At 45.2% G+C, this 27,834-nt stretch overlaps 1 protein-coding gene across 19 annotated transcripts in view; it reads left to right on the top strand.

The window, feature by feature from the left end:
- The window catches only part of FBRSL1 (fibrosin like 1), a 523,668-nt gene that overhangs the window by 483,320 nt on the left and 12,514 nt on the right, over nt 1–27,834 (top strand). For 8 of the 19 annotated variants that reach the window (XM_071572408.1, XM_071572404.1, XM_071572401.1 and 5 more), the window contains 8 exons: nt 13,174–13,570; nt 15,049–15,302; nt 19,348–19,583; nt 21,725–21,775; nt 22,691–22,786; nt 26,064–26,135; nt 26,704–26,742; nt 27,591–27,662. In XM_071572408.1, the coding sequence (XP_071428509.1) occupies nt 13,174–13,570; nt 15,049–15,302; nt 19,348–19,583; nt 21,725–21,775; nt 22,691–22,786; nt 26,064–26,135; nt 26,704–26,742; nt 27,591–27,662 (1,217 nt within the window). Of the gene's footprint in view, nt 1–13,173; nt 13,571–15,048; nt 15,303–19,095; nt 19,584–21,724; nt 21,776–22,690; nt 22,787–26,063; nt 26,136–26,703; nt 26,743–27,590; nt 27,663–27,834 lie in introns of all 19 variants that reach the window. The other 11 variants (XM_071572409.1, XM_071572410.1, XM_071572406.1 and 8 more) reach the window with 11 other exon arrangements.

Here is a 27,834-nt window from a genome sequence, read left to right as displayed (position 1 = left end):
CAGAGAATTAATGGATAGACAAAGTGCTAGATTAAGGATTAGCATCCTTACTTCAAGCCAGGGAAGAGGAATCTAAAATGCAGACATGTTAGAAACTGATGCCCCTTCATTTTGTCTGTAGCTGTGGTTACATTATCTGTGTAGGTTTCCTGCTACTGACACTGCAAAGAAATATAGGTCACTTCACTGTTAGGGTGAGGAATCAGGAGGATGGTGTGGATTTTATTACTTTCAGATATTTGGGCTAGAGGCTCTCATGCTGTCAGAGCTGAATCAACTCTCAGCCAGTTTGCACGCAACATATGTGATAGATTTTGCAAATGAATATGTTAATGTGGGAGGAGGTGGTTCCCTGAAACAAACTGCTGGCACTTTGGAGTGTTGTCCTCAAAACCAAAACCACATTGTGTCCTCAAAAACTAAACCAGTGGCACCAGAACTTGGACTCTGCCCCTTGAGAGATGAGGCATTTCATTTGGAATTGTTGGGTTGTTTAACCATTTGGGGTCCTTTAGAACAACTGCATTTCCCCTCCCTGCAAGGATCTAGGATGTCATCTCCAGTTAGTTTAATATGAGCAAAGGTGCCTCAAACCTTGCTGAGGGGCTGAGTTGAGGGCCTGCATGATTGCTCCCACTTCTCCATGGGCCTCTTTGGTGTGGAAGCTGTAAATTGCTTCTTACTGTGCTGAGATTTCCTACCAGTTGCAAATATTTACTGTGTCTGAGCCTTCCCTCACACAGAGGGCAGCAGCACTCACTCCTCCAGCCTGTGGCATCTGGAGCTGATGGGGAGAGGTGGCTTTGGGTAAACATACAAAGGCTCAATTCTGACTTCACAGAGAACTGCTTGCAGGGAAATACAGATCTAATGAGTGAAGGATCTTGTCTACTGTGCTAATGGGGAGTGGAAACACTCAAGAATTAGCTTGGACCCCACTTTCCCCTCCTAATGTGTAAGAATCTGGGATTACAGGAATTTGCCAAACCTGAGTTGCTGCTTAGTGCTGGACTTTGGCTTGTTTATGTTTCTGCAGTTTGGAAAAAACTGTGACATGGAGAGGACTTAAGGGAAAAACTTAGAGTGAATTCAGTGGAATTGTTGGTACACATGGCAAACATGTGAAAACAAGAATATGAATTATGCAGCAATTACTGTCTTGGAAAAGTACCTGCAGGCTAAGCCCAAATACTTGTCTCTTTCCTTTCACCCAATACTGAAATTAAAATATGCAGCAGTTTCGTGTGAGACCATTCTGGTGATTATCCCTACAGAAGTCTGAGTCTGTACTTGTTTGTTGCCCAGGATGGAGGTTCGTGCTGTGACTGCCTGCCCAGTTCCAGCTCAGGGGGTAACATGGGGGTTCTCAGAGTTGTGGCTCTGCCTGGGAAGTGGGAGAGGACAGAGCCCTGTGCTGGGGCTCCCTGCAAACCCCTGGCACCAAGAAAGCCACATCCATCCATCAGCAGGGCAGTGGATACTCCTGAGTGACTGTCCCTCACTAACAGTGAGTGATCTCATGCATGTCAGAAGCACAAGGGTCTTTCATGGCCTTGACAACCTGCAGCAGATTCCGTCCAGCAGCCTTGTAGAAATTGCTTATGCCTGATGGTCATGGCAGAGCCACCACAGTGGCCGTAAAGGGACTCCGAGGAGTCAGTGGGAAGAGGAGTGTAGAGCAAACATTTGGGTCTGCAAGTCCTGCCTTACTGTTTGAGGCTTTTGGCACATCCTGGCTGGCATCACAGCAGTCCATGCACCCTTGCAGGACTTTTCTCCACAGCCATAAACCCTCACATAAGAGATTCAAGGGTACCTTTTCATTAATAGAGTGGGATTCCATTGCAATGCACAGCACAGTGTTCCTCTGTTAGGACTTATTAGATGCCAGATGATACATTATCCTCCAGCATATCCATCAATGAAGGATTTCCAAAATTTCTACTGCCCATTGAAGAATTCACACTTCATCAAAGGAGAAAGCTGGAAGGAGCTTTGCAGCTGCACTTCACACACTGAGATCGTGCTGAAGGAGTTTGCCCTCTGCAGCACAGTGAAGTGTTCTTTTCTGTTCCTTATTGCATACCAAACCACTCTTCCTGTTTAGGAGGAAAAACCAATCACCCCTCACATTTTTCTTCTCAAGCCTCCTGCCAAGCCATCCTTCACACACTGCTGTGGTCTCAAAATGTGGCTCCTTTTAAACCAGGTGAGATGGAAAAGAATTTTTGAACATGCAATACTTTCCAATGTGGGCAGTGGAAACACAATTACAAAAAATCAAGGATTGAGAACTGAAGAGAAAAAAAGCTCCTCTCTTATATAACTTTTGTTATCAGTATCTAATACATCTGATCCACGTGCAACACAGTCCAGTTTTCCTGAGCTTTTAGTGGGTTGTTTAAAGGAAGAGTGAACTTTTTCAGTCTTAAATAGCCCAAAAGGCCATCTGTGACTTCCTGATGCTGCTTATGAACCCTTTTTGCCCGTGCTGTGCTGTCAGTAGCTGTATTTATTCATTGCTCACTCTGTGAATTAAAATGTTGAGGCAGCTCCTGACATCCTTCTTCCATCTTTCGGAGTGAATATTTGGTTGCCATGGGGACCAAATCCAAAGGGCACGCACCATTCAAGTAAATGTTCCCTGATTAACAACTTGCAGCTTGTCCCTTAAATATTTTAATTATCCATGATGCAACTGGAAATGTTGTAGAATGTATTCAGTCTGTTAATTTCAATATCTCAATTTTTTCTCTAAGATGCCATTTAAGCAGCTCTGGAGCTGGATTTTGACCATGCAAAGAGGTGTGGGGTGGGAGACCTTATTGCTCCTGATCTTGCAGGGAAATTCTTTCAGTTTCCCTTCATCTTGACCCTTGATTCTCAACAAAGTCAATGCAAAGAGGTGCTACTGCACAACTGCCAGCAAAACTGAGGCAATTTGGCAGCAGCTGAATGTGTTGGGTTGGAGTGGTAATGTGGTGCTACCAAACCCCAGGGAGAGGGATCTGTCTGGAGGTGCCTCCTTGTGCCTGGGAAAGCAGAGGGAGGGCAGTGGGAGACTGCAGGGGAGCTGGTTGGAAAGCAGTGGCCCCACTTGACAAACACTCAATCTCAAGTGTTGTTTTCACAAATTATAGGCATATTAGCACTAAAGTGACAACAGTTACTGAGCTGTGTGGGCTGGACATAACAAACAAGATGGGATTGTGTTATTTTGTGCATGGTCAGTCACTCCTTTCAGTTCCTGTTTAGCAGAGACTGTCACCTTGCAGCAGAACTTTCCATTCTCAGAACTCCAGCCATGACATCAGATGTGGGCCTTAGTGAAGTTAGTGAGACCATTTCTAAACAGATCTCTTTGCCACCCTTTTGTGGCTTTGAGTTTTGACTTCCCGGGGCCAGAAAAGCAGATTTGACACTTCAGATATGGATTGCACAAATTGCCCACGGTAGGTGGTCTGCAGTCTGACATCTAACAAGGACCACTGCAGACTGAAATCCATCAGAAATTATTTCCACTTCCTTTGTTGTCCCTGAAAATTTAAGTGGCAGAACTTAGCCTCCTAAATGAAGTATGATTTGCTGAAGCCACGGGTCTGGTAGGCACAAAGTATGTGAGGAATGGACAGGGTTTATGTCTCTTCAACTTTAGCAATGACCTACAGGTGAGTTTTCTTCCATGGCACCTTTGGCTCTGTGCCAGAGCCACAGGTTCACTCTGCAGTGTGTTCCCTGCATATCCCTCCTGCTGGTCCTGTAGGAGATGTTTGCTGGGGCTTCCTGGGCTGCACAGCCAGCTTGATGCCACCATGTTTCCATGAAACAGGACCTGCCTCTAGAGGAACCTGCAGCAGCCTTTGGTTGAAACACTCCTCACTCCTGCTGACATGAGCTGAAGTCTGGTGGCCTTTCCTGCTTTACAGCTGGAACTGAGGGGGCAGGTCCATCACAGCTGGTTTCAGGGGAATCCAGAACCCTTTGTTGTGTGACACTGAAGCTCAGTGTTTTGGAATAGTGTTGGTTAGGAGCCAAGCAGAGCATCAGCAGCTTGGCCTTGGAGTTCTGGAGAAAGGGGGTCCCACATGCTCTTACAAGAAATTCTCTGCTCTAAGTAGTGCTCATTCATTGATCTAAGTAGAAAGATGTGATTCTTCAAATCCTTACCTATAGACTCAGGAAGGGGTGAAAAGGAAAGATGTTTCTTTCCTCTAAAACTTTGGTATCCGTAGGATTCTCTGCCCTGAACAGCCAGTTTGAATCCATATGTGTCTATCCAGGGGCTGAATTCAGATGTATGTTAAAGGGTCTGTTGTGTGCCCTTGTGTTTCCAGTAAAAACCTTCAGGAAGCCAGTCAGGAGCACAGAACTTGATGCTTGTGGTCATCGAGAGACCAGAGACGAGCTCTCTTTCAGGAGATGATATGTAGGATGTTGGATTTTGAGCTGATGCAGTTCACAAGAATGAGCTCACCACAGGATTTGATCTTTCAGACTCCAGTTACAATCTGACCTTTAGAGAAGAAGAAAACTCTTTGGGCTCTTTCTGCCTCTGCTGAAGTGGGGAATAATTTCCCTCTCTCCCTTTTGTAAAGGCTGCCAGTGTGTCTGGCAGTGGGAAGCCGAGGTGAGACCCCAGCAGTAGCACTGCCCCTGTACCTGCTTCTCTTCTTGCCTTGCCTGATCTGGTGTCCTTTTTCCATGTCAATGCTGAGCTTCTTCCAAGGCTGTTTGAGCATATCCAGCAGTGAGCGACAGGGGGAAGCAGCAGGGATGTGATCCCCATCATAGACAGGAGCCAGGGCCCGTAGGCTGAAGGGTAAAAAGTATGAACTCATCTTGATTAGCTCCTTGGTGTGGGTCCATCACCACTTGGCTGCCAATAGCTCCCCTAATGAAGGATGATGGATTGGGCTCGGGGGCCTGCTGGAAGGGGCCAGCCTATCAAAGCAAGGATGTGTGCAGAAAATCAACTCTCACCTGCAAAGGACAGGGAGTTAAATGGCACTCGAGAGCCTGAGTGCAGATGGTTCGTCTCTTCTTGCATCAGGACAAGTATGAGTTGTCTTCCAAGACAGAGAGGGGAGTTTTTGTGACCCTGCATACGCTTGGCTGGTTAGGGCAATCATCTCCTGTTCCCAGCAGAGATGATCTGGTGTTTCACAATGTTCTTTCTTGCCTTCTTCTGGTTTTGGTTAGCAAGTGTGCTTTCTCAGCCAGGCGTTGACTTAACTTCTCCAGGCTGGAAGATCTGAAAGGTCATTCGTGCTCCTCCAGAATAATCTCACTTTCTGATTTTACTTTAAATCATTCTTTGGGAGTTTGGAGTTCTCTGAAGTAATTTAAAAAAAATAGAATCAAAACCTTCATAAGACTGTGCAGATGAAACAAAATTGTTGTCTTAGCCCACACAGGGTATTATGCAGCCTGGCAGATCCCTTCCTTGTAGCAATAAGAAAAGGATTTGGCATTTAACCTCTTGAAATTAAACCAGAGTGTGAACTTCAATAGTTCAATCTTATCAGGGCTTTGCTAGAATAACAAATTGTGAAAAAATGTAATCATGTCTCCAATGTGACCTTGGCAGATCTGCCTCTGTGATGTGAGAGAGATTAGGTAACTCTAAGCAGATGTCTGTTTATTTTGAAAATAATAGTTATAAAATCTTTCTTTCCCCGGTTTGTTTGCGCTGCCTGTGAAGGATATGACAGAGGGAATTGTGGTCTGCATGGAGCTCTCTGTACAGGCTGCTCTATTATGCTGAGCAGTAATTGCTCTTGGAGGTTTGAGTTATCGATCTGTTGTTGGGGGTTCAATTTCAGCATAAAGACCTGTGTTCATGATTTAATTGGAGTGATTAATAACTCACTCGCAGGCTGGATGAGAATCGATGTGGATTTCAAACAGCAAAAGTAGTACATTTTCTCCTGTAATGTAGTAGTTGATGGTTTATTATTTGCCCTCGTTTGCCTAATTAAAATCATAAGATTCCTTGGTATTTAGCAGTTCTGTCTGTTTAAAAGCTTCCATCTGGAGCTGAGGATATCTGCTTGATTGCTCTCATGTTGAGGGGGTGTCTTTCTACATAACTTACCTTGTTGCATGTCTGTCACTCAGATCAGGTGCACAATATGCCATCACATATAAAAAACCAGAACAAAACAGGACAAACACACCTTCAGTAAGTAACTACAAGATGCTTTAGTAATGTTTTCTGCCCAAGGAAATGGAGTGGCTCCTACATCACTGGTTTGCAGGGATTCTGCATCTGCTTAGGAGCAGCACTGAAGAGATTTAACCCATTTGATCCACCATTATAGCCCTAGATTAAAAAGCCTGTATGAAACTTCCAATCTCATTACAACGCCAGCATCCACAGTCGGTGCTTTAGCTGCAAATCCAGTTTCAGCTCTGCATTTGAGACATTGCCAGAAGCAGCATTGCTGGGAAAATGCAGTGTGACTTACTTTGGGGGGATTTGAATGGTGATCCTTCTTTATGCTGTGGCCCCAATCCTTGTGTTTGGCACCCATTTTCATTCAGTTCCTGCAGCTTTGGTGTGTCATCATGCATGCTTACAGCTAACATGCCTCGATAGAGCATGGAAAGCTCCCAAATCTCTGGGAATAAAACATCCCATTAAAGAACCATAAAGCAGCAAATTGGCGTCAAGTCCATAGGCCTTAGTGCTGTTGCTCTCAGTTTCTGGGCGAGGGAGTGAAACCTTTCTGTGCTTCAGGCTTTCACAACAAAGGCTCTTATCTCCAGGGCTGGCCGAGGAGAACACTTAGAGTAGTGAGTTTGAATCTTTTTGATTTGCAGAGTTCAGTAAACCTTCTGGTGGATGTGCAGATTCCTACGTGTTAATTTAATCCTAATGATGGTAGACCTTTTCTTTTTAATTAATGTTTACAGACATCTTGGTGAGCCACAAACTGAAAACACTGATCTGGATGGAAGTGTTTTAATTTTATATAAACGTTTCTTTCAGAAGTCTTTCCTACAGGTTCTGAAAGAACCAAAGAAAATGTAAATTTGCCATGCTTGAGTTTTGCAGCCGGGAGAGAAGCTGTAACTCAGGGTGGTCAGGACATCCTGGAGTGTTTGGCTGCATCAGCATTGCCGGGGTGGTGGTGATGGCAAGAGGAGAGAGGAGCTCTCTCTGCTGAGGAGTGCTCCTAACGTGAAAATCATGGAGTCTGTCAGCCCTTCCCTCTCGGGAGCTGCTGGCTCTGTTAAAATGTGAGCTGCTTTCCATGTCCTGGCGTTATGAAAATGACTTGAAGATATTTCACTTTTAAACTTGGGTGCTGCAGAGGGGAGGGTGGGGGAAGACACCCTTGGAAGTTAATTCTGAGGACCAAGCTGACAGCTTTTTGCCCCTGTTGCTTTCTTCTGGGTTGAAAAGCTGAAGGCTTGTTACAGCCCCAGCATACAGCAATCTAGCAGGTTAAATGACTTGGGCAACACAGTTTATTAAAACTGGCAAGTGCTCGCTCCAGTTCTCTTCCTGATAGTCAGGGCTGTCTGGGAGAGTAATTGATAGTGGCAGCTGTTGGGAGGGTGTCTCAGATTGCAGCAAAGCGATGTGACTTGACAGACAGCTCTGCACAAATGAACTGAGTGACAGGGGCTGAGTCCAGACCGGGCTGGGAAGGAGGTTCCCACTGGAAGCCACAGTGGCACTGGTGGGTCTCAGGGACGGGCTGGGAGAGCAGTGCCAGGAACAAAGACCAGCTTGGCAGTGCAGGCTCAAAGCCAGGTGTGAGGGCTTGTGCTCACACTCAGCTTGCTTTCCTCTGTGAGAAAACACTGTAATTATTTGTGGAAAATCCACCAGAAGCCTGTGATGTTCAGAGGAGCCCATGTCACAGGAGAACATTGTTTTGAATGCAGCCTAACATGTAGTACTGCTGTCACAATGGAAACTTGGCCTTTGCTTCTCAATGTGAAAAGTCACTCACTTTACACACCAAGGACCCCCCCAGACAGTAGTTTGTGTACAAGTCCCAAGTCTTTATTTCTAATCCTGAGTTGATTTACATTGAAGTAAGTGGAGGAAGTCTGTGCCCTGTTTGTTGGGGAGCCTGTGTTGTAGCTCTGTTTGCCTTACCTTTGCAAACCAGGCTAATCATTTAATGATTTAAGTAGTGCTACCCTGCTAAAATGCAATGAAAAAGCCATCTATATAAAAGGAAAAGCCAGCTAGGGGTAAGGAATTAGCACTTAAATATTGATTTTCACTTGTAAGCACTCTACCAGTGTCAGTGTTATCGCTGCCAATGGAATCTTGTGCTTACTGTGTTGCATATCCACAATACTTTATGCAGCAGTCTAAAAGTTCAGTATAAAATAAAACAAAGCACTAAATGTTTACTGATGTTCACTGAATACACTCCATTAGTTTCATCTTTGGTTTGAGCCACTGCTGTAAAGTCATGCTTTGCTTTACTTATTCCCCTTGCTGATGCTTCCAAACTCTTCTCTGGGACTCATCAGCCCCCTCTGAAATACTCAGCTTCTTGCCACATGTAATTCCTGTGGTGATGCTTTTGCAGCGTTTCTTGCTGGAATTGTAATGTGGAGCAGAGTTCATCCTAGCCAGCCTGGCCCGTGTCTGTTTTCAGGGATGTGTACGGGGCGGAGAGATGGGCTGCAGATGGTGCTTGTTGTGTTTCTTGGGATATTGCCATTGGTAAAGATGTCATTGATGGATGGAGGAGAGGAATTTCTTTCTCACATCACCCCATCACCCTTGCTGTTTGAATGCAACGAGGGAGACTGCAGGGAGACTGCAGAAAGACGTCTGAATGACTCCACTTTTCTTTTTTTCAAGAGACAAAGGAAAGGCGTGCAAGCGAGATTAGATTATTTCCAATCACATTGTACGTGTGTTGACAGTCTCCTTTCAGCAGCAACCAGCAACTTGCAAAGAGCAAGAGGCAGGGCTGGAACTGCTGTTGCCCTAAGTAGTGTTTGTATAACACAGTAACTGCTTATTGGAGTTCTCAAAGCAGCCTTTACATGTTTAATCCCTTGCACTTGAGCTACTCTTAATCAGCTTGAAAGCAAATTCCTGTAACAGAAAGGTTTAATTTGTGTCTGGGACTTTCTGTATTGTGTTTAGCCTGCAGTGCCGTGTAGTTACACAGTGCCAGGCATGTCACCCTGTACAGCCCTGGGGATGGGCAGTCTGGGGTATTCCCACCACAGATTCTGAATTCAGGGAAGTTTCACGTGGGAGCTTGGCTGATGGCCCTTCGTGTTCAGGTAACTCCTTCTGAAACCCCCTTTATACAGCAATTTAAACTGCAGCTGACTTTGGGGTTTCCCTCAAAGTTCACCTCTGGTTTCTACAGATGTACCCCAGCAGCAGCTAAAGCTCTGTGTGCTTTTAAAAATGGTGAAGATTTCATCTTTACCAGCGTGAGTTGGAATTGGATGTAGCCCAAGACATGGAGAGGTTAACATTTTGCAACACTTCAAATGAACAAATTAGTTGATCAAGCAGGCAAGAATTACTAATCCCAGGTTGTTACTTTCCTTGTTAGAGCAGTTTCAGCCCTTTCTTCCCTATCTCTTGTACCCACTTGTCATTCATCCCTGAGATCAAGACATGTTTCACTGTCTGTTCATTTAAGAAAACCTCTCAATGGAAGAAGTCCAAAGTGTTTGGTTAGAAAATAAACAAAAGTTGGCATGCTGAGAAGGGGTAGCGCTCTGCATGGTGGAGAGTGGCAGATGTGATCCAGCCTTCCCGTAGCACGGCTGAAACGTGGATCATTACAAATGTCACATTTCCTGTGAAGGGACAAGCTGAACTGACATGCGTTCAGGTTTAATTAAGGTTGAATTATTGGAGCTGACTGTCAAGTCTTAGGCAAATTGGCTCAGCCTGTTATCATTAAGCATAAAAATTACTCTAGGACTTGGTAAAAATAAACACATTTTTGCCTCTAGAACGTTGTGGTGTGGTCGTGTGGGTCTGTGTTTTTGCTGGGGCAGTTGTGCTCAGCTCCCTGGGTCCAGAAGGGCTGGATTAGGAGCCCGAGAACAGAAATTTCTGAAAGGATCTCAGTGCAACCTGATCCAGTTTGCACAAAAGGGAGTATCTGGTTGCTTTCCCTGGGACATTTCCATAGGTGAGCAGCAGTTCAGCCTGGTCAGAGCTTGGGCACACAAGGGTGCAGTTCCCTTAGGAGGGGTATTTGGGCGTTGTACAGAGAAACTTCAGAGTTTGAGACCCTGGTCAGAACGGGCAACATCTCTTGTTAAAATGATTCACTTTCTGAGGGATTTCAGGAAAGGCAGCTCAGAGACTTCCATGTGTGCATCACAGCCATCAGAAGGAGAAATAGCAAAGTCAGCCAAACACCAGGATTTGCCCATTGCTGTGTGGTGGCTGAGAAGGCTTTGGGATTCTGCTGTCTCAAATGTTTCTCCACCCTTGCCCATCAGTTCACACCATATCTTTCCCTTCTCAGTACCTCTGCTTTTGTTCAATATGGCTCCTGCTTTTGTGCAACAGAAGGAGAGACGATGCTCACACTCATGCCTGCAGCTTTTCAGAGAAAGGGGGAAACTGGGCATATTTTCATTGTTGTCAAGAATGAAACACAAACACATTGTGGTACTACAGCCTGAGAGATGGACATTGGCAGCAGAAATTAGTCATGTACCCCTAGAACTAACACAACCAGGCTGGCTGGTCAATTCAGTCAGCAAGGGAGATGGAGCTTTTGCTTTGAGAAAATTGCAAATGAGAACTAATGCTGAAACCACAGGGAATCAATAGTTGTACATAAAACTGGTCAAACAGCTGCTTTTAATGTGGGACTTCATTGATTTGTTTTGGATCTAATTGACTTTTTACTCAACTAACTTTTGTGGTGCCAGTGTGTTTTGAATATCCACCATTAGTCTACATTGCCCATAATTACACAATATGAGGTTTAACTCTGTGGGAGGAGGTCTGTTGGGTGGAAAGAGCTAATGGGCTCTGAGGAAACTCATGCTCAGGAATGAAACCCAATTGCTTTTAATGGGTAGCTCCTGAAAAACTTTGGGATCTACAGCTGTGAACACACTTCCTCCAAAATGCAGTGTGGAGAGCCCTGGCTTGACTAGGCAATGACCATTTTTCAATTGTTAGTAACGAAATCTGAGGAAAATTTACAAACGGAGGTGGCATGAAAAATAATGGTGCACAAGAGCGGTGAGAATTTGATTTTGGAAATAAATTCTAAGTAGCATTGAAACCAAGTCTAGTTACGTCTCACAACCAGGGTACCTGTGATTTGAAAATGAATTGACTGAAATGAGAGTTAGCCTTATTTTTACTGTAGAGAATAATTTAAGAGCTCCAGACATTGTGTCAAACCTGTAAAGATGTATAAGGTGCTGGAAAGTACAGGGTTGGTAGTACTTTTTGCCAGCCAAAACACTGGTATTTGGAAAGGCTTTTCTGTTCCTGTTATTAGTGGGTTTCAGGCCACAAGACCTCAGACATTTTCAACTGATAAATATAGTTCATATGTTTCTATTCATCCTCTTTTCACATTCTGAAATTATACACATATAGTGATGACTTGATTGATTGATGGCTGAAGGAAGTGGTGCTATGGTGAGAGTGCAAGCAGAGCTGGAAGCAGCAGTGTGGGAAGCTGCCTTTTATCTCGGGGAAGGAGCTGCCATCACCACATGGGCATTTTGGGTACAGAACATGAGCTGATGTGCTGCAGACTCTGGTTCATCACTGTCCTCCTCATCTACCGCCAGCACGAGGGTGCTCAAGTCCTCGAAGCAGCAGTGAGGGCTCTGGGCTCACAGAGCCTGGTTCACAAATGCCTGGTCAGAGCATCTGCATGGCCAGAATTAGCTCATGGTGTGTGTTTTGTGTAATTTCCACACCCTCCTACAGCAGGAACTGGCTCAGTCCTTTGAGGAGATGGGAAAATTTCAAAGGTGGAATTTGTTTGTGAGGGTGTTGGGAGTGTATTAATGAGTGTATTAATGAGTGTATTAATATCTGCAAGCCAGGGGAATGCAAACAGCCCCCAGCACGTTTTGGTGGACAACAAAAGGGTGTATCCTACAATACATGTGTGTGTGCACTGTGGGGTGTGTGCCTGTGAGACACATCCACAACCTTAGTTCTTGTAACCCTTGAAGAGCTTTACTTGTATTTGTGGGTATATGTGCACTCAAGGATGCACAGATCAGGTCAAAAAGGGAGTTACAGTGGGAGTTGAGTTGCTTTCATGTTGGTCTTTTCAGTTGCCTTCGACCTTTTGGATACTGCTGGATCTGAAACATCTCTCCTTTCCTCCCTTTTTCCTTTCCAGCCTTTTGACCCTTTGGGCTGCTTTGCTTAGCTTAATTATGAAAAATGACAGTATTTGGCATCAGAGAAGGAGTAACTTCATATGGAATTCTCACTGTAGGTGCATTGCAAGGTGGCAGCATTCCTGATTGTTTTGGCGTGCCACATACACGAACGTGTGTGCTGCTTGAGGTGAGCAGGATGCACTTGGGTGTTCACTGAACTTCTGGCTGGATTTTTCCAGCCTTCTGTGTTCTGTTCATCCATGCACGTGTGTGGCCAGTGTGACAGCTTTGCTGCAGAACTCTCCCATCCTTAGCTATGCAGAGATCCCGGGTAGCCTCCTTAGAAGACAGGTGGAGTTATCATTAATGGTTAGTGCTTGGGTCACGGTGTGTTGTAGCTGGAGTTGAGCCTAAATGCAACGTGGGTTACCTTGAAAGAGTATTGAGAAAATGAAGTGTCATAATGATCAGGCTTGTGTTCATGAGTTCATCATCAGCCTTAAAACTTACATTGAGCAGGAAACATGTAGCAGTAACTTTAGACGTGTTCCCACTCCTACTGTACGTAGCCTTGGGACTCTGCAGAAGTCACAAAGCTGTACATTCTCTGTAGTATGCATTCATTTATTGACAGCTAAGTCTCTCTCACACGTTAAAAGAATGGCCAGTCAAGGACAGCGGAAGGACAGACACAAACACACATCCATCTTGTAACAGCAGTGCTCCCACGGCGCTCCCACGAGCTTGAACATGGCTTGTGTTTTCCCAGGCATATGTTCTACCAAGCAGAGACAGAAACACAAACCTTTCAGCACACGCTTTGTTCTTTTTCTGTTTCTTCATAAGGTCCCACCTTGAATGACAAGCCAGAAGCGAAAGCAGCCAATGTCCCAAAGGTGTCTGGGCTAGAGCGGAGCCGGGAACTGAGCACCGACGTGCCCTTCGCCCTGCCTATCCCCAGCCCCCAGCCAGTAGCTGCCGTTGTGACTTCTACTTCCTCAGCGCCCACGTCAAGTGCCAGAGCAAGCCCACTGCTGAAGAAGGAGCCAGTGATTTCAGCACCAGCACCACCAAGGCTCACGCCTCAGCCGCAGCCTCGGCCACAGTCACAACCTCAACCTCGGCCGCAGTCGCAGCCTCAGTTAATCCCTGACCTTCGGAGCCAGCCTCCGAGCCACATCCCTCCACCTCTCAACTACCAAGTGCATCACCAGGTGGCCCACAACGGACTCAATAATATCAGGTAGGGGGAAGGGGTACTCTCTTGTCCTCATGCTGCTTCTGGGCTGAAGCTTGTTTCAAATGAGTGAGACAAACACTTGTCTGTGCAAGACGGTCCATGTTTTGGACGTTGGACTTCTTGCTTTTGTCTCCATAGCCTGGATTTTCCAATAGTGGTGGGTCAGTGCATTTGAAATGTCGTAAATGCTTCTGTTCGGTCTAATTTCCATTGGAATTTGGCACTGTCTTGGGTGAGCTGGCTAATTATTGCCTTAGAATTTTAAGGTGGTTTTGAGTTTGGGCAACGTCCTTGTTTCATATTCAGAAGTGCTTCCATTGAAGTACGTTTGTTCATAGCGACCAGTTTTTTTGGTTCACCAGCATCAAAAGAGAGATATCTGGATGGGAAAAGTCTGTGTCCTTTAGAACAGGGCTCCTGTGTGGGCTGAGAAATCTGCTTCAATCTAATGTTCAGACCTAACAGGAGGCTTAGATCTGCTGTTTAAATTGCCTCCCTACAGTAAGTAGGATGGGTGAAAATGGTACGGATAAAACATTTCTAGAGAAAAGAGTTTAGTCAATCGACTGGAACCTGTATGGTCTTTTTGCTGCTACAGAAAACATGCTTTGCCTCCCAAACAAGAGCTAAGCTTGTTTAAACAAGATGAGAAAACTGATTTAAAGCATAATATTTGGCTGCACAAAGGTCAGAATATGAATACAGAGAGCTGCCATTAATGTGTGTTTCATAGTATCCTGCATACTTAAACTCTGTTGTGGTTTTACCCTGTAAATGCCACCGTAGTATAAATGGTGAATAGTATTTCAAACTATTCAAGATCTCTCGGAGGTTTAGATTGCAACAAATAATCAATATTGTGGGAATTACACAACTATTAACTGCAGTGGTAGTGTGTTTTGGCCCACAAAACTTAGATCACTTGCACTGTAGTAATAATAATATAAGAGGATGTTAAAATATGAATTATTGTGAGAAAAATTATTAACATGGTGTGTGCTTGCATGGTTATGTGACTACAACTGCACAGCAGGTGCAGTGGGGTCCCAGAGTCACTCACACTGTGCACTCTGCACACCCAGAGCAACGGGAAAAGGAATCTGAGTCACTGCCTCATATGATCTTAAGGACACACGTGGCCACAGCAAGGTGATCAAAGGCTAAAGAAAGGTGCCAAATCCAGCTGCCTCTGTGGCCATCATCAGCATCTGATCAATAGCTCTGAGGGTTACAGCACTGGAGGAAATGTCACTCCAGAGGGTCCAAGGCCCATTCTGACCCATTGGAGAAGTTCATTAAGATTCATTAACTGTCTCCATTGATATTAAGACAAGCAAAAGCATAAGTTGAGGGAGATTAGTGTTCCATAGTTGTCATGTTTCTGCCAGTGTATTTCTTCCCCTGGTTTGGTCTTGTATTGTAACATACTCTTTCTCTCTCTGTGTCTCTCCCCCTCTCCCTCCCCTGTTTTCTCTCTGCAGCCGGAGCAGCAGTGCTAGCAGTGCAACAAGCATCAGCCTCCCGAAACACCTTCCCCTCTCCCCCCAGATTCCTCCGCACCATTCCTCCGGCCCGGCTCTGCCCCTCTCCATCTCTAATCTTGCTACCTCGCACTTCTCTCTCAGATCGCAGACCCAACACCAGCACCATCCGGCCATGTTCGCCACCCCACCCACGCTGCCACCTCCACCAGCGTTACCTACCAACAGCCTCGTGATACCAGGGCACCCTGCAGGTAGGTGCCCTTCCTCTTCCAGGGCCGATCTGCCGTGCATGCACTGGAGGGTGTTGAGACATGGGCTGGCTGGTGGGCAGGTAAAATGCAGTCATGCAAACCCCTCTGTGGGCAGTGTGTGCTGGAACTGTGTGCTCATGAAATAGGAGACCAGGACGAGCTTTAGCAGATGAGAGATTGCAGACACAGCACTGGAGCTTCCTGTAAGAAGTCTTCAAAACAAAAATTTTTTAAAAAAGTCCTTTTTAGAGTGTAAGTTGTCCAATGTGGCTGTCCGATCAGACAGTTTCTAGATGAACAAAGAACTGATGTGCAGTTCACAGTTCTCCCCTTCTCTCTCCACTCTATTGAAAGCTGCTGCTGTTACAACTGATGTGAAAATACTGTTTCTAATTGTCCCAGACAGTTGTTCTAAGTTGAATCTGACTGAATCCCCTGCTCTGATCCTCCGAACAGCAGCACATCCTGCCGGCAGAGCAGGATCCTCTGCCTGCAGCAGCAGCACAAGTGCTCTGTGCCAATGAGTCCATGGCCTTTATGTCTGAGTCAGAGGCAGCTCAGCTGACAAGCTCTGCTGTTCAACTCTCACTATCTTTGCATCGTTTTAAAAAAAGTTTCCTTTGTTCACCCTGGCCCCCATTCTATTGTCACTTCTGCCCTAAATGCCCTGTTTATAGCTTATCCATTAGCCTACAGCTGTCCCTGGAAAAGGCCCTGGCAGCTGGAGACTTCCCAACAACTTTCACTTGCTGAGGCCTCCTTTTGATCTGGCATTTGACTCCACAACTAACTCAGCAGGGATTAAACAGGACAAGCATTTTGCAAAAAACGCTCCCTCTGTTTCCTGTGAAGTCAGTTAAAGAAATAAGGAAAGGGCAGATTTGCTATGGAAAAATCAGATGGCCTTGCATCCCCTTTTTTTCTTCCAGGAGCTAAATAATGTCTCATTATTTATAACTGCTGCTTTAAGTGAAAGAAAAAACATGAACTGGTCCAAAGTGAGCTCTCAGAACGATGATACACAAAGGTGCTGTGGGTTCCTAGCCAGAGGCAGGACCACATAGGCCAAAGCTGGCGGCTTTCACGGGCCCTGGCACCATCTAGAATTTCAACCACATGGCTGGGAAGATGTTGGCAGCGCTGTGGGAGACCTATTCATTGCTTCCCCAGTTTAAGGCAAAGGACTACTGTGATGGAGACTTTGAAAGCATTGCAAAAGGAAATAGCAAAGCGCTCACTAAAAGCATGATATTGCAGTCACTGAAAGCAAGTATGTTTTCACCATTAACTTCAGGAGGTGCAAGATCAAGTGACCTATTCACATTCAGCAGCTTGCCAGGAAACAGTAACAGTCTTGCTCCTACTAAAAGGATTTCTCCTGCAATTTAAGTAGGAGAAGCCTAAGTTAGCGGAGGGAAAGGTCTGAGCGTCTAACCCTGCAGACAGTGAAATGCCTCTTGTCTGCACTATCTGAAATGCCTGCAAAGTGGCACATCATAAAATCAATACAGAGTGCTGCAGAGCCAGGAGCTTCTGTTGTCATTCACATAAGTTTCTTAAAAGCAAACAGTATTGCTGAGCAGTGCTGAAGAGCAAGACAGGAATGCACTTCTGGTGGCACTTCTTCCCTTTGAAACCTAAAGCTAATACAAGTAACACAGGAGCAACCCTTGCGTGGGTTTCTGCCCTCTGCTCAGGGGCACCAGGGCTGCTCTGATGTAGGATACAGTGGTCTGTGTCTCTTCTCTTCTGAATGTGAGGGCACCATGAGCAGGAGTGACTTTTTTGTGCCATGCCCACCTCACGTGTGGGCACAGAGCAGGATAGTTTGTGCATCCGAAGGGCTGCTCAGGCTCTCTGCTCCTGGTTGTGATTACAGGACTGGACCTGATGGATAAGACATCACTGGCAGATGCAAGAACTTAGTTCTGACCCTGACATTGCTCGGAGCCCCACACAGAGCTGGGTTATTCCTTGGCCATCCATCCTTACTGTGAAGGAGCCACTCCCCTGAGTGCCACTCCACTTCTCCAAACATCTCCAGGCCTTTTCTTTTCCTGGCAGAGGCCAAAGTTGTGGTACAGGGCTATGGGCTGGAGCCAGCTGCAAATCTATCAGTCTGACTTCAAGTCTCTCAAAGAAACTGGATATCAGAGCACTTAAAACTGCCAACTCGCTTTTATCTCTCCCTCCAGAAAAGTGGATTATCTTGATGCTAACAGAAGGATTCAGTTTCTTCAAGTCATGCCAGATTTAAATGCATAAACACACGCACACATGAAATCATACTCATATTCTCCAAAGAGGTTAGGTTTTGGACCTAAGTGCTTTCAGCCTATGGTTTTTTTTCTTATTTGCTCAGTCTAAAGAGAACCCATTATAAAACTCTTTTGCTTCAGTGCTGTAGGCTTCAGTATCACAGGTATAGATACTTTCTGCTTTTGTATTATGTAAAGATTGTAGCAGTACACAGTACCTACTCTTAGCAGTACATTTACTACTGAAAAGCAAATTACTTAGACACCCAAAATTTACTTTGAAATGTGATTTTCAGTAGGATGTAAGGTTCTGAGTGGTGGTAGAGACCTTGAAGTTCCCCATCAGAGTGCCTGTTTTTAAAGATCTTAACCACCTCACTTCAGAAAGTGATTGATTTAGACATTTCTAATGTTACTGTAGAAAATTGAAGTAAAAGAAATCCCTGCAGAACATGAAATAAAAATTCAAAGTGCAGGTGTTCTTTTGCCCCTTCATATTCAGAGCTGTACTTTGAAAGGGGTGTTACACTGAGAGAAATGGATTCATGTAAATTCAGAAGCAAGTAGGTCGGTCAGGACTGGTGTCTGTTATCCACAGCCAGGGGCACAGGTTGCTCTTTGCTTAGAAAATACATAACGTTGAGTGTTGATGCTTGTTTGAAGTTCTTAGGCAAAGACACAGATGGATTTAAAAGTGTTGGTGTCTTCCACTGCCCTAAACCACATTTGCATTCAGTGCAAGTTGTTATTTCAGAGGAAGATGCTGAGAAGAGGCCACGTCATACAGTGGACCATTTTGTTTCATCAGTCATTGCAACCTTCGTGAGATCCTGAGCCAGTTCAGTGTTTCTCCTTTTCCCACTGATTCCTCCTCTGTATTTTCTCATAGGAGAAAATCCTGAAGGCAATGACAAAAAATGGGAATTACAACCTGTTACAAATTGAGAAAGGAACTGCTTGGTATTTAAAATCTAAAAAAACCACTGCAAAGAAGGCCTTGATTTTGATGGATGTTTCTGGTCACTGTGTGCCTGTCTGGGGGCTGAGGAGAGGGAGGATGGCACAGAGAGGTCTGTTGAGGAATGGCTGTCTGAGCAGGTAGTTTTCAGCCACCCAAATCCATAGTTATCTCATTGTGTTGTAGATCTTGTCAAAATCTTACCTCTTAAGAGGGCCTAACATACACACACAGCACATGTGTTAGACCCCCCATCCATTTGCAGTGTGTGTTTGCCTCTAAATGTCACACCTCCAAGGGAAGCAGGTCAGTATGACTCACTTCGGAGCGAGCTGTTGGCCTCGAGGGCACTCCCCAGCGTCATGCTGGTGCGGGAAGGTCTGGCCAGCGTGGTGTGAGGCCAGCTCTCTGAGGTCTGTTCCCAGAAACACCTCGGTGCACAGAGCCTGGGAGGAGGAGTGTCCCGTCGGAGCGGGGCGGGGGCGTCGGGGCCGCGGGCGGGGGCCGGGGCGGAGGTTGCGGACCCCCGATGATGTTTTCTGCTGTGATGACTCATGGTGTTCTCTCTTGTCTTTAGATACCAGCCTGTTGATATCATTCAACCAACCAATCATGTATTGCCAGCCTCATTCGGGGATTCTGATTGGTACTTTGTCACAGGCATCTCTCTTACCTCCACCAATGAGTCCTCACGTAGAAAACCACCACAGCATGACCTGCAGAAACAGGGAATGCCAGGTGAATATTGACTCTTTCTCCTCCGTCTTTGTGGTACTCACAGGCCCACGGGCCTCTGTGTCTTTTTTTTTTCTCTCTCTCTCTCCTCTAGATCACGAACTGCTCAGGCAAGAGCTGAACAACCGGTTTTTGGTTCAGAGTTCGGACCGGGCCGCTGCCTCACTTGGCCCGGTGCCGCTGCTGAGAGCGGAGTTTCACCAGCACCAACACACGCATCAGCACCAACACACCCACCAGCACACATTCACTCCTTTTCCATCCAGCTTGCCCCAGACGCCGCTCATGCCGCCCTCTGCACCTCCCATGGTGCGTACCCCAGCCCAAAATGTGAGGATAAGTAGAGCATCTCTGGTCAAAAAGCCTAACCCACTCTTGTCAAACAAAACCCAGCCCTCTTCATTTCAGCCAGGTGTACTGTCCCTGCCCCTCTGACCTGGAGGTCACCACTCCCAAAGGGACCTCCTGTCCATCCAGAGCCCCCACACCAAGCCTCTGGGTCCTCCATGCTGCTACCCATGGGCAGATACAGCACCCACGAGACAAGTCCAGAGTCCTTTTAAATTCCTTTTCGTGTGTCCTGGTGTGTGTTTCTATTCCCCCTTTCCCAGAGCCAGCTGCCGTGACACACCAAAGGACACCAACAAGGGTGCCACAAGATGGGTGGCTTCCAGTCCCAACCACGGTCCCCACAACTGCTCAGTGCCAGGCAGACTGTGCTGGCTTACCCAGAGCTCTCACCACAGTACAGCATCTCATCTGATACAAGTTTTGTCCCTCTTCCTCCTAATTCCTAATCTGTATCGATTTTGGCATTTTATTATTTGATTACATCAACAAGCACTAATTTGTGTGTGGCTGGTTCTAAGTGGGAGAGATCCTCCTGGCCAAGTAATAAGCACTTTGTCATTGAATTTGCTTCTAACACAACAAGACTTTTCTGCAGCTGTTACAAAGTCATTAGGAATCTGCTACAAATGGATTTTGTCAGTACTTTAAAATGCACTCTCTCCTCAGTTCTGGCAATTACTTTGTGAGATTGAAAGCACGAGATTTAGCTTTTTCCCCCTCTCAGTTTCACACTGTGTCCAAAATGCAGAAACAACCCTGTTCTAAGGCAAGCAAACACCAGGAGCAACAGCCAAAGCAGCATTTGGGAAGAACTACCAAGGACTCAAGGAGCATAATGTGTCTCACTTTCCTTTCCCACTGCTGACTGCCCGACGGCATTCTTGGGTTGTGATCTGCTTAGCAGCAAAACAATTAAAAGCAATATCATCCACCCAAAATCCAGCCCCAGGTGTTTGCTCAATGTACTCATGTGTAAACACCTTCTCTTCTTTTCTTGGTCTGTGTAAAACAGCCCTGAATCTTTTCTCAGCAGTCTCCTGTGTTATTTAAGAACCGTGATACCCAAGCCTAAGAACAGCTCCCTTCCCTCCCACCCGTGCCTGTTGATGTCAACCTTCAGACCAAAACCAGCGTGCAAGGCACTTTTGTTATATTTCACTCACATCTTCTCATATTCCACTAGATCAGGTCTGCTAATCCCAACACCAGAGAAGAGTGTTGAAATTTACAGCTGCATGTGTTTGGTAATTTATGGTATTTACACTGGAGGGGACATGGCTCCAGTAATAACTGTAATTAATGAAATTACAAATCTACTCTCCTGCACATAGAGAGGAGTGTGAAACAGCAGCTGACTTGCCAAATAAGCAGCTTTTCATGGGGTCCTACAGCTCCCTTTCCTGCCTTCTTCCCTGCTCCCTCCTCCCCACTAGAATGTACATACTGTTCAGAAATGCAATGTGTATGTGCTTTGGTTTTGTATCCAAGATGGCAAATGGGGCACAGACTACACACATGGAGGTGTTAAAACCCCATACTGGAATGGAAAAGGTTAACAATCACCTTTTTTCTGGGCCACTCTCCCTTTTGCAGGGGAGGGGGAATATACCAAAATTTGTGCATCTAAAGCAATTAAGCCCTTTCCCAAACAATTTTGATTCCTACAGGAACCCAGAAAACTGGGAATTGGTATTGGCTGCCCCACAGCAGATGATGTTGGGATCTAATGGAAAATGTTCTTCACCTGCTAGTCTCTGATCTAGTTCAGTAATTCAGGGACAGATCCCAGATCTAGAGCTGGAGCTGAATTTCCCTGCATTTGGCTGTGCTGCAGGTGTCAAGACTGCTCCCTTCCCAGTGAAGGGAGCTCTTCATGCAGTGCCTGAGACAGGGCTCTGCAGTGAGCCTTGGCAGCACCCAGCGTGACCCAGGGGCTACTCTGTTAGCTTTGGGAGATCAGTCAGCTCCCTGATGAGCGAGTATGGAATAACCAGTCAGTTCTGCTCTGTTAAATGCTGTACATGTGGGCCATGATTATTTGTCTATGTTGAAATGCTGATGTGTCTGCTACTGCCAAAACCAAACTCACCTCTTTCCTTTTTTTTCTCTTTTCTTTCCAGTTTGACAAGTATGCTCCCAAGTTAGACAACCCTTACTTTCGACATTCCAACGTGAGTGCCCACCTTTCCAGTTGGTTTCTTTGTCAGTGGTTCTGCTTGCTCTTCTTTTGCTTGTTTTCAATTGATGAGTAGTGTTTTGATTCATTCATTCCTAAAGCTCTTTTCCCGTCTCGATTTTTATGTTTTGAAGGTACGAAATTTTCTTTGGGCTTTTTTATTTATTTTTTTTAAATCTCTGTCTGCTGCATTTTTGCTGCTGTGGCTCTGTATCGCTGTGCCTGGGATGGCAGGGAATGCGCAGGGATTGCTCAATCCGTGGTCATTGCAGTACCTTTGCAGCTGGTGCTTCTCCCAGTGCAGCAGCCCGGAGTGCATGGCTCTTTCACAAGGTTTTGCTCAGGTCACAGGAGTAAGTCAGACTGGTGGTTTCTTCCTGGTGCTCCCCACTGCTCCAAAGCACAAAAACTACATGTTTTGGGACTTGTAAAACTGCTGTATGTGCTCAGGAGAGGCCTAAGCAAAATTTAACTCAGCCTACACAACTACAAGGTGGTGTGAATGCTGCCTGTGGTTACAGTGCAATGCAGCATCTTGTGGTTCTTTTTTGCAGTGAAAATTAAAGCAAGTCACATTTCAAAACAGGATCAATTTGTTTGCAACTGCAGAAAAATGCAAAGTTAACGAAAAGGGAACATAAACCCCAAATTATGCTCTGTGCTTCCTGCAATAGTCCACAATTTTTAAAGGCACACTCATTCAGCACGATCTAGAAAATTCATCATATGAATGCATTTTCCAAGTTTTGGCTTTGCTCTTACAAATTTTGAAAGCAAATTTAGTATGTATTTTCACTGTGGCACTTGTTCAGCACAGTACTATTTCTGTGTGTGCCAGGCTTGGCACCTGCCTCACCTCCATTATTGTTCAAGTCGTCCTGTGACATAAGCATCTCTTTTTCTTTTGTAGTTCTTTCCAACCTATCCTCCAGCAATGCCTGGAATGCCACCCATGCTTCCACATTCAGGTCCCTTTGGGTCACTTCAGGGAGCATTTCAACCCAAGGTACAAACTTCTTCTTCTGAAGGCTTTGTTCTGTTGCTGTGTTCAGAGTCGCGTCTCTGGTGATTTTGTAGCACATGATTTAAGTTGCAGAAATGCAGCACAGGGTTGGAAGTGATCACCCCACAGAACTGTGAGCATCTTCTGCACAAAGCAGCCAATACTTCAGCAGAAACTTTCTCTTGGCACTACAAATCCTTCCTTGGAAAAGGATATAGTGGTTCACTTGGGAGGTCAGCTGAAACTGGAGAAGGAGCATACAGTCAAGTGCATTATTAGATTGAAATATTTACAGCTCATAATAGACCGATGAGTCCCAAATCATTTCATGAATCTAATGGTCTGAGATTGCAAAAGATAAACTGTGTTTATTTCCAAAACAAACAATGAGAATTTGACTGCACAAGTGTGGGAACAATAGGGAGAGACTGCTGTAAATGGGTAGAGCAATTTGAAGGAGCTGAACTTTTATTCCCAGCTCCAGCACTGTCTGACCTTGGGCAAGTCGCTTAAACCTTCTGTTCCTCAGCTTCCTCATCTATAAAGTTATCTTGCAGTGGGTTTTATAAGGGTTGATTAATGCCTGCAAGCTTCTTTGAGATAATGTGTTTGAAAGGTGCACTGCAGCTGTAACACGTCATTACAACTGGCACTGGTTGGCATTTGGAAACGTTGCCCTGATAACCCTGATGTTGGTGAATTCTGTGCTGTGAACTGCCTTTTTTTTCCTCCCAGACCATGTTCTTTTTATTAACTATTTTTAAGTGTGCCGAAACAGTTAAATCTCTCCAAACAAGAAGTAACGGGTTGTATCTATGCAGTATTTGTTTGAAAATGGGGCATTTAGAGCATTTGTAAGGTGACACATTCAGCTTCCTCACATGCTGTGATTTTAGAGATTCCTTACCTTGAAGTCATTTCCACAGAGCTGTGTTGCTGTGTTAGAAGGCTTGAAGGACCAGCACTGTAGCCAGGCTTCTCCTGTTTGCATTTGGAAGGTGATTTCCATACCTGTGCCAGGCAGGTCTGTGGGATGTGCTTCCCTCAGCTGTCTCCATGACGTCAGTGGAAGTCAGTGATTAGCAACTGCTGCAATTAAGGCTTCTGACAACCTTCCCCCTTCACTTCATGTTTGTAATGGAAGCTGGAGTATTTCCTCAGTGCTCCTCAAGTGGGAGTCTGTATGTAGTGGCTGCAGGCCTAGAAAAGGAGCAGTTCATGAAAGCAGAGGGAGGAAGAGGGACCATCCCTTGGTGGAGTTTCTCTGCCAGTGTTAATTGTTGTTATTCTTGCAAGGGATGCCAGGGAGTCCCTACAGACCCTGAATTGTCAGGGTGTGAACTTGATTTTCCAGGGAAAGGAGTTGCACAAATAAGGTGGAATTGGCAAAATGTTGCTAGTGTGCTGCAGGGCTCTGTTTTGCCACAAGGCTGCTGCCTGTTAACGAGGAGCTGCTGATACACTGAGGGCATGCTCTTCTGCTCTCCATCTTCATTACAGAGCCCCTCAGATCCCATCTCACTGTGGAATACTGGTAGGCCAAGGAGAAGCAGTTACATAGTGAGAAAGAAAAAGTGAGCATAGAGTCATTGCATTTTTAAGCAGTTTCTAGTGCTGTGTTATAACGAGCTTTTAATTTGTTTTAATGATAGATACATCCAACGTTTGCTAGCTTGAGTTTAAGCAGTGCAAGGTCACACTCTGGTGCCATGGTTAATCATTGACATCACTTGATCTCTGGATGGTGCTCTATTTACATACAATCTAACATTTGAAATAGGTTGAAAAATGGCCCTGCCACTTTGGCACATTATTTTCCAGTTTCCTACAGGAGACAGAGCTCAACTGTGAGGCAAAGCCACTCCAGTCATTTTTACTGCATCGTTTTTCTGTGCTCCCTCCCTCCCAAGCTGTTCAGCTAAAGCCTTCATAATCACTACAGACCTGATAACTTGGTTTTGGCACGCTGAATCCTGCACTTCTTGCTTTCCAAAGCAGAGGTTTTGGTTTTGTTTCTTCCCTTCCCATGTCAGTTGCCTACAGCTGTGCGTGTAAGTCCACTGCACATAAATCCAGGCTGGCGGTAACTTCTCAGTGAGTTTCCCAAAGGCCATTCTCACAAGCTAAGAACTTGAAAAGGTCAGAAGTATTCAATTTACTTTGCTGGAGGAAGCATTCATGTCTTTCTCCAGGGGACAAAGGGACAGGATGACACCATGCTATTAACATGTTGTGATCTTAAAGCTCTTGCCTGTAGGATAGCTGTAACTTATTTGCCACCTTATATATACCTCAGCTGTCAGAGAGGCCCTGAGAGCTCAGATCTGCCTGGGGAGTGCATTGACTTACCTATACACACACAAGAATTCTCTTTTCAATGAGTCTGGATGTTATCTAGCCTTAGACAAATTAAAAGCTATCTTCCCTCCCACACCCACGATCAGACTCCTGCCTTGGACTGTTTGAAATCTACTATAATTTGTCCTAAAATGTGAGCGAAATAATCTCCTGGGGAATGAGGCTTAACCCCTTGGCACTCAGCTGTGCAGAGGCACCAGGTGCAGTTGCTCTGGGAGTGGGAGATGAATGAGTGTCAGAGTGAGAAGATAAATGAGTTCTTGGGGATCATCTAGGACAGGGCAACAGGTGGGATCCGGAGGAGGAGGAACAGGGATTCAATGAGGTGTTTAATTCCTGCTGGAAAATGATGGGGTAAACAATGCAAAGCTATAAAAGACCCACAAGCACCTTCTAAGGTTTCTCATTTTGCCTTGTCCAAGCAAATAGATGGGCTGTTGCTGGTTTAAGGCATTGTGTTGCCTGGCCCCAGTCGGAGAGGGGTGGAATGTGGGACTAGGATGCTCAAGTTGTTCTCTTCCTGACTGCTGTGCTGGTTGCTGCCTGAAACATGGAGTGAATCAGGCCACCTCTCTCATCCTCTCTCCTACCTCCTGCCTGTTTCATCTAAAGAATAAGCTTGGTGGGCAGGGTCTGTCTCTTCCCGTGCACTTGCACACTGCGTAGCACAACGGGTGTGGTTTCAGTGGGGCTTAGGGGTGCGACTGCAATACTGTTACTGCTGCTCAGTAATCATAGATGACATGGTGGTTAAATGCTGTTGGCTGTCAGTAAGAGATAACATTTAGCACTAATGTAGCAATATGCCTGCTCAAAGCGCAGTGCAAACATGGACTAATTAATGCTGTTAACATCAGATAGAGATGTTAAATGTACTGCTGGTGTGATACAGTATTATTCACGCTCTGTTCTTGTCTTTCAGACTTCAAACCCTATTGATGTAGCAGGTAGACCAGGCACAGTCCACCATACGCTGCTGCAGAAGACTCCAGGGGTAGGCAACAATATGTAATCTTCCCTTCAGTTTATCTGGATTTACAGGAAACACAGTGATTGCTCATAAAAAAAAAGGAGAGCAAGCTGGTGAGCAAATTGGCCTCTAGACTTGGAATGTGCAGTCAGGACAGAAGTTTCTTTTTCTGGTGAGACAGTAGCCTCCACCAGTCATGAATTCAAGGGGATGTATTGGCTTCTTTAAACAAAGTCAGAGGGAAATGGGGCAGGAAACCCCTTCAGTATCTTTCCCCTAAGCACTGCTTGGAGAGCAGTTTTATGTGCTCCATTTCAGAACGATTACAAGGTTCAGAAAAGCACTGGCACTGTTCAGTTGCTGGCATGAAGCTGCTTTGTTTACCATAAAATTCTGCTGAGTTTGGTTCAAGGAATGAAAGAGAAGTTTTAAGCCTTCTTTAAGCCTTTTAGGTTTCCTGTGTCACAGGGGACTTCTGTGGAACATTGCTTTCTAAATGCTCTTACTTGTTCAGAGGAAGGAAGTTCCCCACCTTGCTGTATATTGGCGAGTTTTAGAAGGACTGATTGTTTTATTTCTGCTTTTTCCATAGGTGTCAGACCCTTATAGGCCTCCAGTAAGAGTAAGTAAGGTTTGTGGGGGATTTTATATATATATTTATACACAGACACTTCGAATATTGTGCATGTGCTTTAGAAATTTAACATGTCCAGTAGAAAATTTCATGCTCATCCTTCACTTAAAGCAAAATGTCATAGTTAGTTCTTTGCCACTTCTGATTAATGATGTTTAGCTTGAATCCCAGCCTTATTTTGCATCCATTTATGTGCATTAATAGTTCACAGTATGAAATAAGGGTCACAGAAATAAATGACTGTGACATGGGCAGACATTCACCAGTGAACAGATTCATGGTGGCTTAGGTCAATGCACTTCTGATGTTCCACATAAACACCCTACAGTGAGTGCCACAGCTCAGCTGAAAACAGTGACTTGTTCAGCTGTGGCACTGCTCATCCTGGTGATTGTTTATCTGTACCCTTTTCCTCCCCAAAAGCAAGTAGCCATAATAACCACGCATGACTTAGCCTGCAGTGCAGCAGGGATGAATGAACAGGGCTCTTTTCAGAAGCAGAACTGTGAACTATTAGTTGCTTTCTCTTAAGCATGGCATACTGTTCTTTGCTGCCATTCATTTCAGTTTATGAGGGGGGGAGTGCAAGTAGGAAAGAACAAGGCAGGGATCTCAGATGTCCATGAGATGAAGAAGATAATCCTACATTCTTCCTGTTTCCTTCTTAATTTAAACATCATCTGCTGCAGTACAGAAGAAAATGTTGATCACCCATTGTGCTGTTTCAGTAATCACCCTTTCTCGTTGCTTAGCTGCCTGGTTGACAGTAAGGGAAATGAAATGTTCTATCTGATGTAGATTGCTAACATATAAATTAATCTAAATTCTTGTGCTTTCCATTGCAGAAGCCTGGGAAGTGGTGTGCGGTTCATGTACAGATCGCCTGGCAGATCTACCATCACCAGCAAAAGATGAAGGTAATTCAGACCATTTCTGGAACAAAGCCAAGTCTTTTAGCTTACAGATTGTATTTTAGTGAGTAATGGGCAGGAAGCAGTTACTGTGGTGATTCTCAAGCCTGCCTGTATTGATTAACTAATACTTAGAGTCTTTTAACATTTATTGTAGCAACCGTAAAGTTTATCTGAG

This window comes from Pithys albifrons, chromosome 17, assembly GCF_047495875.1.
Source record: "Pithys albifrons albifrons isolate INPA30051 chromosome 17, PitAlb_v1, whole genome shotgun sequence".
Classification (NCBI taxonomy): Eukaryota; Metazoa; Chordata; class Aves; order Passeriformes; family Thamnophilidae; genus Pithys; species Pithys albifrons.
This window is presented reverse-complemented; position numbering and strand designations above follow the sequence as displayed.